The sequence below is a fragment of the Echiichthys vipera genome (genome assembly GCF_963691815.1).
Source record: "Echiichthys vipera genome assembly, chromosome: 7".
Taxonomy (NCBI): domain Eukaryota; kingdom Metazoa; phylum Chordata; class Actinopteri; order Perciformes; family Trachinidae; genus Echiichthys; species Echiichthys vipera.
In genome coordinates, this window is record NC_139832.1 from 5,149,239 (window position 1) to 5,162,551 (window position 13,313).

The 13,313-nt window shown below is 49.5% G+C and overlaps 1 protein-coding gene across 1 annotated transcript; it reads right to left on the reverse strand.

Moving 5' to 3' along the window:
• Positions 1-646: 646 nt before the first annotated feature.
• LOC310949533 (nuclear receptor-interacting protein 3-like) lies at positions 647-4,684 on the reverse strand (the record flags this gene model as incomplete). The annotated part of the gene is made up of 7 exons (XM_083917010.1): positions 4,496-4,684; positions 3,105-3,278; positions 2,204-2,286; positions 1,973-2,112; positions 1,808-1,860; positions 772-860; positions 647-671 (listed from the first exon to the last, which is right to left on the reverse strand). The coding sequence occupies exons 1-7, from the start codon at positions 4,661-4,663 to the stop codon at positions 647-649; spliced, it is 732 nt and encodes a 243-aa protein (XP_083773136.1). The 5' UTR covers positions 4,664-4,684.
• Between the last annotated feature and the right edge of the window lie 8,629 nt (positions 4,685-13,313).

Sequence of the window (13,313 nt, forward strand, 5' to 3'; positions counted from 1 at the left end):
CACAAACACAGCAAAGCTTTCACATCATTTAGGATTTTTAATTGATATTCAGCGCTGTTGTCTGCTACAGTCGCGTGATAAAACATATCACAAGTGTCACTGTCATTTTGCAAACATTAAAAGACATGTTTTGGACTGGAAAATACATTTACAACATTATAAAACTCAGTAGAACAAACAGTCATATGCAACATTGTGATAAATTCATCAGCGACACTTCACAAGAAATAACATCTCCCAAGATTTGCAGCTATAAATGTAGAATACTACTGTTTATCTGGCCCAATTATATTTATTTATAAGATACAAGAGCTATAAATCACAATTCTATCAGGATCTTAAAGTCTACAGCGCTACAAGTTCTGTTAATCATTTATTTTGCAGCTGCACAACACGTGTAGAGACAGCTAAAACATGATCATACGCTACATCATCTCTATATATTGCTACACGAGGAACTCTTTGCCTAAACTTCTGCCTTATTGTAAAAAAACAAATGACGTCCGAGTGGATTATCTGACTCCTGAATGCATCAAACAAAGGGCAGTAATATGAAGTTCCCAAAGAGGCGTCTAGTTGTTTAGTCTGTAGATACTTGTATTGCTTCTGGTCACTCTGAGAGTTGGTGTTGTTGTTGTTGTTGTTTTCACAGGTCTCTGAAGTCCGAAGAACTGTTGGGAAAAAAGATGTGAGATTTAATAATATAATTTGTAGAACATTGGAGGATGTACTGACTCTGCAAACGCCCTGTAAAAGCTCGTAAAATATTACCTTTCATTCAGCGGCTTTTTGGCAAACTGCAGTTGCTCCCTCACAGTCGTCCCCAACACCAACATCTGCTTTTCAGTGTCAATTACACACTGCAAAAAAAGACAAAAACAAAAAAAAAGCATTCTTTATAATGTCCAGCAGGGGGCGACTCCACGGGCTCCAAAAAGAAGTCAGATTTTATAGAAGTCAATGAGAAAATAAACCTACTTCTTACTTGATTTATTGCCTCGGTAAACGTTTTCATAATGGTTTTATGGTCTCAGTCTCTAGTTTCAAGTCTTCTTCAGTGCAGCAGGATGTTCATTTAGTACATTATGGTCCCTTTTAGAGGAAAGTAGATGATAAAGTAGGCGATGCTTTAGGGCGGGGCTACACAGCGTCCTGTCAATTAGGATAGAGGCTTAGCGATACCTAGCCATGACACTGTACATTGAAATAAGCGTGAACTTGTTTTGGTTGTTATCTGTGTTATCGTTTTAGGACTTTGACCCTCTCACCGAGTTGAGGCTATTGTAACGTTTTGGTCGCCTGAAATATCTTGTTCAGCGTTCGGTGGTTGCACCTTGCTGACTAAGCTAGCTAGTGCTAGCAATAGCTGATGACTTTAAGGAGCAGTGTGTAGGATTAAGCGTCATCTGGTGGTGAGTTAGAGAATAGAACGAGACTACGCTGGAGTGAAGGAGTGGGTCGTCCTCCATTCGAGAGATTGGCAGTTCGATCCCCACCTCCCCCAGTCCACATGTCGAAGTGTCCTTGGGCAAGACACTGAACCCTGAATTGCTCCCTGTGCTGTGCATGGGTGTGTAAATGTGGTGTGAATGGTTACATTAGATTAGATGGTCTGTAGATGTCCACTGCCATCAGTGTGAATGTCTGTGTGAATGGGTGAATGTGACAAACACTGTGAAAGCGCCTTGAGTAGTCAGAAGACTAGAAAGGTGCTTTATAAGTACAAGTCCATTTACCATTCAGGCACGGTCATGTTGCCTTTTGACTTCTCTTTTTCACTTCAGGTGAGAGGAAGTAGATGATTTACCTTGAGTGACTTTAATGTCTTGACGCCCAGAGACATCAGCGGTCTGTTGCTTTCTGCGACCAAATAAATGCAATTTGCGTCAATAATATTATAAAAATGTCTTTAAATCACTGGCTTAACTCACAAAAATCTATATTCTCTTTAATCATACTCTTCTTTTCTTACCTACAATAACAAAGGAGCACATTACTCTGAGTTGCCCGACGGTCAGGCTGAGTTCTCTGATGCATCCGTCGACACAAAGCTTCCTTTGAAACGCAAAGCCATCCGCCTCCATTTTGTTTTCTTCAACCAGATCTTTCACACTTTGGGAGAAACACAAACAAATGACTCATCGAACGCTTCGGGTTGGAGTGACCCGCAGCCCGTCAAACGGACAGATGACGAACGCCTCACCCTGATCTCTCCACAGTTAGTGAGGACATCAGGTTCAGTCTGCAGCCTGTGTCGATCAGCACATTCACCTCCTGTCCTAAACACTGTAAACAGGAAATCGAATAATAACACAACAAAATACGCAGCACCAGAAAAGAACAGTTTGTGCAAAAGATTCAGAGCAGTTCTTTGTGTGAAGGGAATGAGTCCTGACCCCAGGTGAAGGAGTTCAAGTACCTCGGGATCATGTTCACGAGTGAGGGGACGATGGAGCGTGAGTTTGGCCGGAGAATTGGAGCAGCGGGGGCGGTGTTGCAGTCGCTCTACTGCACCGTTGTGACGAAAAGAGAGCTGAGCCGGAAATCATAGCTCTCGATATACTGGTCAATCTTGGTTCCTACCCTCACCTGTGGTCATGGAAGCTGGGTCATGACCGAAAGAACGAGGTCGCGGGTACAAGCGGCCGAAATGTGTTTCCTCAGGAGGGGGTCTGGAGTCTCCCTTAGAGAGAGGGGGAGAAGTTCAGCATCCGTGAGGAACTCGGAGTAGAGCTGCTGCTCCTTTGCGTTGAAAGGAGCCAGTTGAGGTGGTTCAGGATCATCTAGGAAGGATGAACCCTGGGCGCCTCCCTAGGGAGGTGTTCCAGGCACGTCCAGCTGGGAGGAGGCCTCAGGGAAGACCCAGGACCAGGTGGAGAGATTAGATCTCCACACTGGCCTGGGAACGCCTCGGGATCCCCCAGTTACAGCTGCTTAATGTGGCCCGGGAAAGGGAAGTTTGGGGTCCCCTGCTAAAGCTGTTGCCCCCGCGATCCGACCCCGTATGAAGATGAGATGAGATGAGATGAGATATAAAACCTACACTGCTGATGAGGAAGTAAGTGTAATATAATCTACTTTATCGTGTGTTTTCACTCACTCACCTTGCAGGGCACATAGATGAGATCTTCCTCCTCTTCTTCTTCATCCTTGTGTGAATTGAACGGACCATGGCTCAGAAGGACCCCTCTGTTGTTTGGTGTCACTCCGCACATGTTCATCCTTCCGCGGGACAAGTTGGCCTCCAGCAGGCGCTTCTGGAGAATATGATGCGGCTGCTACAATAAAAAAATAATAAAAATACAGTTAGAAAACGCCTTATGATGCATGTAGATTTACTAAAAATAAGTTGAATGTTAATACAATATAAATGCATTCACATAAATAGGCCTTTTTAAATATTCAAGATTTAATTTCTAGAAACATTTAGACTCACGCAAACAAAAAGGGAGATTAAGTTCATATGTTCACAGGTTATGATTAGTTTTCTTTCTTATTTTAAATGTCATGAGGGTCATGGGCACTTTAGCACACGTTTTGGCTCCTAGAGAGTCACTTAAGCACACATTTTGGCTCCTAGAGGGCACTTTAGCACACGTTTTGGCTCCTAGAGAGTCACTTAAGCACATATTTTGGCTCCTAGAGGGCACTTTAGTACACGTTCTGGCTCCTAGAGAGTCACTTAAGCACACGCTTTGGCTCCTAGAAGACACTTAAACATGCGTTTTGACTCCTAGAAAGCACTTTAGCGCACATTTTGACTCCTAGAGGGCACTTTAGCACACGTTTTGACTTCTAGAGGGCACTTTAGCACACGTTTAGACTCCTATAGGACACTTGAGCATGTGTTCTGGCTCCTAGATGGCACTTTAGCACACGTTTAGGCTCCTATAGGACACTTGAGCATGTGTTCTGGCTCCTAGATGGCACTTTAGCACACGTTTTGGCTCCTAAAGGGCACTTTAGCATGCATTTTGGCTCCTAGAGGGGACTTAGCACACATTTTGGCTCCTAGAGGGCTCTTTAGCACACATTTTCCTCAAATAGTACACTTTAGCACACATTTTGGCTTCCAAGAGAGCACTTTAGCACACATTTTGGCTCCTAGAGAGGAATTAAGCACACATTTTGGCTCATAGAGGGCACTTTAGCACACATTTGTCTTCTAGAGGGCACTTTAGCACACATTTTGGCTTCCAAGAGAGCACTTTAGCACAGGTTTTGGCTCCTATGGGACACTTTAGCATGCGCTCTGGCTCCTAGAGGGACTAATTTAATGTTCATGTTTCTAATGTTTTCTCCCCAATAGAAGTTTTTTATTTCCCAGTGTAGTAAATAAAAAATAAAAAATTAAAACAGTCTGGCCAATCTTGGGCCCCTAGGCTGCAACCTAGGCCCACCTGTGCATGAATCCGCCTCTGATTATAGCCCATTATATTATATTATATTACATTATATTATATATGATATCAGGCCTGTTACAGAAGAGGCTCACCCCCTGTTTAGACGTCCCCAGCTTCTTGAGTCCATCCAGAGGCAGCAGATCAGCGGAGTCTTTATGGAGGAACCGGATCGCCTGTTTCAGCCTCCTCTGCTTCCTCAGAGCCGCAGCATCCAGGACCCCCGAGTCCCCCCGCTCCTCCGGCCGCATCCCGGTGATCATGACGGCGGGTACCAGAGTGTGTGTGTGTGTGTGTGTTTAAGTGTGTGTGTGTGATGTAAGAGCAGGAATCCCCGCTGATGAGTGAGTGATGAGGAGGTGACACCCCCATCATTGATCAGGTGAATCAAGTCACATAGGTAAAAAATACGACTTCTGGTCTAAACCTTCAAAATAAAAGTCGAATTTAACACACGTGGCAGAGAGGAGGTTACTGAATGAGAGCTTTTACTTTGACAGTTTCATCCTGTCTGTGTATGTGTCTCGTGGCAGCTTCATCCTCAGCAAATACGTCACTTTATTGAATCGTGACTCAACAATGTTGGCAACAAACTGTTTGTTGTTAAAGGTGATTATAAATATACTTTTATTTGGGAATAACGCACTATTTCCCTTACTGCAAATATAAATATTCTTTTCAACCTAAAATATTTGTATGAATTTGTTCTTAAATGAGCTTTGTGTTGTTATTTTTACACTATTATAATACAAATTTATTCAGTTAACAGAGATGCAGAATACTCTAATACAAAATAGGCCTATAATAAATAATATAAAGCCTATTGGAGGTAAAGATACTCAGCAGTATATTGAGTAATTAATTAAACAATAGTAATATATACAACAAAATATGCAAAATATACTACAACAATAATAATATATACAAAACAAAAACAAACAGTAGAGAGAGCAGAGTTCTCTGTCAGGCAGAGGTGAGAGAGTTATTATAAAAAGTGATGGATTGTGGCAGGAAAGATTTCCTGTATCTGTTGCTATGACAGCGAAGCTGAAGCAGCCTGCTGGAGAAGGTGCTCCGCTGTCTGACCAGTGTGGGTTGGAGAGGGTGGAGAGGATGATCCATGATGGAGAACAGTTTTTTCAGTGTCCTCCTCTCCACCACAGCCTCCAGAGCGTCTTCCTCTCCACCAATGCCTCCAGAGTGTCCTCCTCTCCACCACAGTCTCCAGAGTGTCCACCTCTCCACCACAGCCTCCAGAGCGTCCTCCTCTCCACCACAGCCTCCAGAGTGTCCTCCTCTCCACCACAGCCTCCAGAGTGTCCTCCTCTCCACCACAGCCTCCAGAGCGTCCTCCTCTCCACCACAGCCTCCAGAGCGTCCTCCTCTCCACCACAGCCTCCAGAGCGTCCTCCTCTCCACCACAGCCTCCAGAGCGTCCTCCTCTCCACCACAGCCTCCAGAGTGTCCTCCTCTCCACCTCAGCCTCCAGAGCGTCCTCCTCTCCACCACAGCCCCCAGAGCGTCCTCCTCTCCACCACAGCCTCCAGAGCGTCCTCCTCTCCACCACAGCCTCCAGAGTGTCCTCCTCTCCACCACAGCCTCCAGAGCGTCCTCCTCTCCACCACAGCCTCCAGAGCGTCCTCCTCTCCACCACAGCCTCCAGAGTGTCCTCCTCTCCACCACGGCCTCCAGATTGTCCTCGTCTCCACCACAGCCTCCAGAGTGTCTTCCTCTCCACCACAGCCTCCAGAGTGTCCTCCTCTCCACCACAGCCTCCAGAGTGTCCTCCTCTCCACCACAGCCTCCAGAGCGTCCTCCTCTCCACCACAGCCTCCAGAGTGTCCTCCTCTCTACCACGGCCTCCAGATTGTCCTCGTCTCCACCACAGCCTCCAGAGTGTCTTCCTCTCCACCACAGCCTCCAGAGTGTCCTCCTCTCCACCACAGCCTCCAGAGTGTCCTCCTCTCCACCACAGCCTCCAGAGCGTCCTCCTCTCCACCACAGCCTCCAGAGTGTCCTCCTCTCTACCACGGCCTCCAGATTGTCCTTGTCTCCACCACAGCCTCCAGAGCGTCCTCCTCTCCACCACAGCCTCCAGAGTGTCCTCCTCTCCACCTCAGCCTCCAGAGTGTCTTCCTCTCCACCACAGCCTCCAGAGTGTCCTCCTCTCCACCACAGTCTCCAGAGTGTCCACCTCTCCACCACAGCCTCCAGAGCGTCCTCCTCTCCACCACAGCCTCCAGAGTGTCCTCCTCTCCACCACAGCCTCCAGAGTGTCCTCCTCTCCACCACAGCCTCCAGAGCGTCCTCCTCTCCACCACAGCCTCCAGAGTGTCCTCCTCTCCACCTCAGCCTCCAGAGCGTCCTCCTCTCCACCACAGCCTCCAGAGCGTCCTCCTCTCCACCACAGCCTCCAGAGCGTCCTCCTCTCCACCACAGCCTCCGGAGCGTCCTCCTCTCCACCACAGCCTCCGGAGTGTCCTCCTCTCCACCACAGCCTCCGGAGCGTCCTCCTCTCCACCACAGCCTCTGGAGTGTCCTCCTCTCCACCACAGCCTCCAGAGCGTCCTCCTCTCCACCATAGCCTCCGGAGTGTCCTGTTTGCAGCCAATCACTGAGCCAGCCTTCCTGATCACTTTGTTGAGTCTGTTGGTGTCGCTGGCTCCGATGCTGCTTCCCCAACAAACCACAGCAAAGAAAAGTACACTGGCCACCACAGACTGATAAAAGATCTCCAACATCTTGCTGCACACGTTGAAGGATCTCAGCTTCCTCTCAGCAGAAGTAAAGTCTGCTCATCCCCTTCTTGTAAACAGCTTCAGTGTTAGATCTCCAGTCCAGTCTGTGGTTGATGGTAACACCCAGGTACTTGTAACCCTCCACCGCCTCCACATCCTTTCCCAGAATGCACAGATGTTGGAAAGCCGTGTTCCTCTTCTTCCGGAAATCGATCACCATCTCTCTGGTCTTGCTGATGTTCAACTGCAGGTGATTCTGTCCAGTCCACTTCACAAAGTTGTCTACCAGTGCCCTGTACTCCTCCTCCTGTCCCTCACTGATACACTCAACAACAGCTAAGTCGTCAGAAAACTTTTGCAGATGTTGTACAGAAAGTCAGTGCTGTATAAGGAGAACAGGAAAGGAGACAGTACAGTCCCCTGTGGAGCTCCTGTATCACTAACCACCACAACAGACAGAACACTGCCCATACGGACAAACTGCGGCCTGCCTGTCAGGTAGTCAGTAATCCAGGAGATCATTGTGTCGTCTACTCCCACCACCCGCAGCTTCTCCCCCAGTAGCAGTGGCTGAATGGTGTTAAAAGCACTAGAGAAATCAAAGAATGTGATTCTCACAGTACCTCCTCCACCATCTAAGTGCAAAAGGGCCCGTTACAGCAGGTAGATGACAGCGTCATCAACTCCCAAGTGGGGCTGGTAAGCAAATTGCAGAGGGTCTAGCAGGGCTCTCACCTGCGGCCTCAGGTTGGCCAAAACTAGTCTCTCCAGCACCTTCATGACGTAAGATGTGAGGGCCACTGGTCGATAGTCATTGAGGTCTGATGGTGTCGACTTCTTTGGAACAGGAATCAGGCAGGAAGTCTTCCAGAGCATTGGTATTCTCTCCTGACCAAGGCTCAGGTTGTAGATTAGGGTTAGGGTGGGGTTAGGGTTAGTGTTAGGGTCAGGGACTAGGGTTAGGGTTGGGGTTAGGGTTAGGGGTTAGGGTCAGGGACTAGGGTTAGGGTCAGGGGGGTTAGGGTTAGGGTTAGGGTTGGGGTTAGGGTTGGGGCTAGGGTTAGGGTTAGGGTTGGGGTTGGGGTTGGGGTTGGGGTTAGGGTTAGGGTTGGGGCTAGGGATAGGGTTGGGGCTAGGGTTAGGGTTGGGGTTAGGGTCAGGGACTAGGGTTAGGGTTGGGGTTAGGGTTAGGGTTGGGGTTGGGGCTAGGGTTAGGGTTAGGGTTAGGGTTAGGGTTGGGGTTAGGGTTAGGGTTGGGGTTAGGGTTAGGGTTAGGGTTGGGGTTGGGGTTAGGGTTAGGGTTAGGGTTAGGGTTGGGGTTAGGGTTAGGGTTAGGGCTAGGGTTAGGGCTAGGGTTAGGGTTAGGGTTGGGGTTAGGGTTAGGGTTAGGGTTGGGGCTAGGGTTAGGGTTAGGGTTAGGGTTGGGGTTAGAGTTAGGGTTAGGGTTGGGGTTAGGGTTAGGGTTGGGGTTAGGGTTAGGGTTAGGGTTAGGGTTAGGGTTGGGGTTAGGGTTAGGGTTGGGGTTAGGGTTAAGGTTGGGGTTAGGGTTAGGGTTAGGGTTGGGGTTGGGGTTAGGGTTGGGGTTAGGGTTAGGGTTAGGGTTGGGGTTAGGGTTGGGGTTAGGGTTAGGGTTGGGGTTAGGGTTAGGGTTAGGGTTAGGGTTAGGGTTGGGGTTAGGGTTAGGGTTAGGGTTAGGGTTAAGGTTGGGGTTAGGGTTAGGGTTGGGGTTAGGGTTGGGGTTAGGGTTAGGGTTGGGGTTAGGGTTAGGGTTAGGGTTAGGGTTAGGGTTGGGGTTAGGGTTAGGGTTAGGGTTAGGGTTAAGGTTGGGGTTAGGGTTAGGGTTGGGGTTAGGGTTGGGGTTGGGGTTAGGGTTGGGGTTAGGGTTAGGGTTGGGGTTAGGGTTAGGGTTGGGGTTAGGGTTAGGGTTAGGGTTAGGGTTAGGGTTAGGGTTAGGGTTAGGGTTAGGGTTGGGGTTGGGGTTAGGGTTGGGGTTAGGGTTAGGGTTAGGGTTGGGGTTAGGGTTAGGGTTAGGGTTAGGGCTAGGGTTAGGGTTAGGGTTAGGGTTGGGGTTGGGGTTGGGGTTAGGGTTAGGGTTAGGGTTGGGGTTAGGGTTAGGGTTGGGGTTAGGGTTAGGGTTAGGGTTGGGGTTAGGGTTAGGGGTTAGGGTTGGGGTTAAGGTTAGGGTTGGGGTTAGGGTTAGGGTTAGGGTTGGGGTTAGGGTTGGGGTTAGGGTTGGGGTTAGGGTTAGGGTTGGGGTTAGGGTTAGGGTTAGGGTTAGGGTTGGGGCTGGGGTTAGGGTTAGGGTTGGGGTTAGGGTTAGGGTTAGGGTTGGGGCTAGGCTTAGGGTTAGGGTTAGGCTTAGGGTTGGGGTTGGGGTTAGGGTTAGGGTTGGGGTTAGGGTTAGGGTTAGGGTTAAGGTTGGGGTTAGGGTTAGGGTTGGGGTTAGGGTTAGGGTTAGGGTTGGGGTTAGGGTTAGGGTTAGGGCTAGGGTTAGGGTTAGGATTGGGGTTGGGGTTAGGGTTAGGGTTGGGGCTAGGGTTAGGGTTAGGGTTGGGGTTAGGGTTAGGGTTGGGGCTAGGGTTAGGGTTAGGGTTGGGGTTAGGGTTAGGGTTAGGGTTGGGGCTAGGGTTAGGGTTAGGGTTAGGGTTGGGGTTAGGGTTAGGGTTGGGGTTAGGGTTAGGGTTGGGGTTAGGGTTAGGGTTAGGGTTAGGGTTAGGGTTGGGGTTAGGGTTAGGGTTGGGGTTAGGGTTAGGGTTGGGGTTAGGGTTAGGGTTGGGGTTAGGGTTAGGGTTGGGGTTGGGGTTAGGGTTGGGGTTAGGGTTAGGGTTAGGGTTGGGGTTAGGGTTAGGGTTGGGGTTAGGGTTAGGGTTAGGGTTGGGGTTAGGGTTAGGGTTAGGGTTGGGGTTAGGGTTAGGGTTAGGGTTAGGGTTAGGGTTAAGGTTGGGGTTAGGGTTAGGGTTGGGGTTAGGGTTGGGGTTGGGGTTAGGGTTGGGGTTAGGGTTAGGGTTGGGGTTAGGGTTAGGGTTGGGGTTAGGGTTAGGGTTAGGGTTGGGGTTAGGGTTAGGGTTAGGGCTAGGGTTAGGGTTAGGATTGGGGTTGGGGTTAGGGTTAGGGTTGGGGCTAGGGTTAGGGTTAGGGTTGGGGTTAGGGTTGGGGCTAGGGTTAGGGTTAGGGTTGGGGTTAGGGTTAGGGTTAGGGTTGGGGCTAGGGTTAGGGTTAGGGTTAGGGTTGGGGTTAGGGTTAGGGTTAGGGTTGGGGTTAGGGTTAGGGTTAGGGTTGGGGTTAGGGTTAGGGTTGGGGTTAGGGTTAGGGTTGGGGTTAGGGTTAGGGTTGGGGTTAGGGTTAGGGTTGGGGTTAGGGTTAGGGTTAGGGTTGGGGTTGGGGTTAGGGTTGGGGTTAGGGTTAGGGTTAGGGTTGGGGTTAGGGTTAGGGTTGGGGTTAGGGTTAGGGTTGGGGTTAGGGTTAGGGTTAGGGTTGGGGTTAGGGTTGGGGTTAGGGTTAGGGTTAGGGTTAGGGTTAGGGTTAGGGTTGGGGTTAGGGTTAGGGTTAGGGTTGGGGTTAGGGTTGGGGTTAGGGTTAGGGTTAGGGTTAGGGTTAGGGTTGGGGTTAGGGTTAGGGTTAGGGTTGGGGTTAGGGTTAGGGTTGGGGTTAGGGTTAGGGTTGGGGTTAGGGTTAGGGTTAGGGTTGGGGTTGGGGTTAGGGTTGGGGTTAGGGTTAGGGTTAGGGTTGGGGTTAGGGTTAGGGTTAGGGCTAGGGTTAGGGTTAGGGTTGGGGTTAGGGTTGGGGTTAGGGTTACGGTTGGGGTTAGGGTTAGGGTTGGGGTTGGGGTTAGGGTTAGGGTTGGGGTTAGGGTTAGGGTTGGGGTTAGGGTTAGGGTTGGGGTTAGGGTTAGGGTTAGGGTTGGGGTTAGGGTTAGGGTTAGGGTTAGGGTTAGGGTTAGGGTTGGGGTTAGGGTTAGGGTTAGGGTTAGGGTTAGGGCTAGGGTTAGGGTTAGGGTTAGGGTTAGGGTTAGGGTTGGGGTTGGGGTTGGGGTTAGGGTTAGGGTTAGGGTTAGGGGGTTAGGGTTATGGTTAGGGTTGGGGTTAGGGTTAGGGTTAGGGTTGGGGTTGGGGTTAGGGTTAGGGTTAGGGTTGGGGTTGGGGTTGGGGTTGGGGTTAGGGTTAGGGTTAGGGTTAGGGTTGGGGTTAGGGTTAGGGTTAGGGTTAGGGTTGGGGTTGGGGTTGGGGTTAGGGTTAGGGTTAGGGTTAGGGTTAGGGTTGGGGTTGGGGTTGGGGTTAGGGTTAGGGTTAGGGTTAGGGGTTAGGGTTAGGGTTAGGGTTGGGGTTAGGGTTAGTGTTAGGGTTAGGGTTGGGGCTAGGGTTAGGGTTAGGGTTGGGGTTAGGGTTAGGGTTGGGGTTGGGGTTAGGGTTAGGGTTAGGGTTAGGGTTAGGGTTGGGGTTGGGGTTGGGGTTAGGGTTAGGGTTAGGGTTAGGGTTGGGGTTGGGGTTAGGGTTAGGGTTAGGGTTGGGGTTGGGGTTAGGGTTAGGGTTAGGGTTAGGGTTGGGGTTGGGGTTGGGGTTGGGGTTAGGGTTAGGGTTAGGGTTAGGGTTGGGGTTAGGGTTAGGGTTAGGGTTAGGGTTAGGGTTGGGGTTAGGGTTAGGGTTGGGGTTAGGGTTAGGGTTAGGGTTAGGGTTAGGGTTGGGGTTAGGGTTAGGGTTAGGGTTGGGGTTAGGGTTAGGGTTAGGGTTGGGGTTAGGGTTAGGGTTGGGGTTAGGGTTAGGGTTGGGGTTAGGGTTAGGGTTAGGGTTGGGGTTGGGGTTAGGGTTGGGGTTAGGGTTAGGGTTAGGGTTGGGGTTAGGGTTAGGGTTAGGGTTAGGGCTAGGGTTAGGGTTAGGGTTGGGGTTAGGGTTGGGGTTAGGGTTACGGTTGGGGTTAGGGTTAGGGTTGGGGTTGGGGTTAGGGTTAGGGTTGGGGTTAGGGTTAGGGTTGGGGTTAGGGTTAGGGTTGGGGTTAGGGTTAGGGTTAGGGTTGGGGTTAGGGTTAGGGTTAGGGTTAGGGTTAGGGTTGGGGTTAGGGTTAGGGTTAGGGTTAGGGTTAGGGCTAGGGTTAGGGTTGGGGTTGGGGTTGGGGTTAGGGTTAGGGTTAGGGTTAGGGGGTTAGGGTTATGGTTAGGGTTGGGGTTAGGGTTAGGGTTAGGGTTAGGGTTGGGGTTGGGGTTAGGGTTAGGGTTAGGGTTGGGGTTGGGGTTGGGGTTGGGGTTAGGGTTAGGGTTAGGGTTGGGGTTAGGGTTAGGGTTAGGGTTAGGGTTGGGGTTGGGGTTGGGGTTAGGGTTAGGGTTAGGGTTAGGGTTAGGGTTGGGGTTGGGGTTAGGGTTAGGGTTAGGGTTAGGGGTTAGGGTTAGGGTTAGGGTTGGGGTTAGGGTTAGTGTTAGGGTTAGGGTTGGGGCTAGGGTTAGGGTTAGGGTTGGGGTTAGGGTTAGGGTTGGGGTTGGGGTTAGGGTTAGGGTTAGGGTTAGGGTTAGGGTTGGGGTTGGGGTTGGGGTTAGGGTTAGGGTTAGGGTTAGGGTTGGGGTTGGGGTTAGGGTTAGGGTTAGGGTTGGGGTTGGGGTTAGGGTTAGGGTTAGGGTTAGGGTTGGGGTTGGGGTTGGGGTTAGGGTTAGGGTTAGGGTTAGGGTTGGGGTTAGGGTTAGGGTTAGGGTTAGGGTTAGGGTTGGGGTTGGGGTTAGGGTTAGGGTTAGGGTTGGGGTTGGGGTTAGGGTTAGGGTTAGGGTTAGGGTTGTGGTTAGGGTTAGGGTTGTGGTTAGGGTTAGGGTTGGCAGGACTTTTACTTTTATTTCAACACTATAATTCTGGAGGACTTCTCTCGACTAAAGTCTTAATACATAAATAAATAAATAAATAAATGTATAAATAAATAAATAAATCAATAAATGTATACTTACAGGAGTTAATAAATACATTGATCATTTGTATTCATGCTTTTATTCATTTATACATGTATTCATGCATTAATATATAAATTTCAGCATTTATTTATTATTTTATATATTTATATAAACATGTTTTCATGCATTAATGTATTTATGTATTTATTTAAACATTTAGTTATATCTGTATTGATTCCTGTATTCATGCACTTATTTCTAATTGTATTTATTTATTTATATATACATGTATTCATGCATGTATTCATTTAT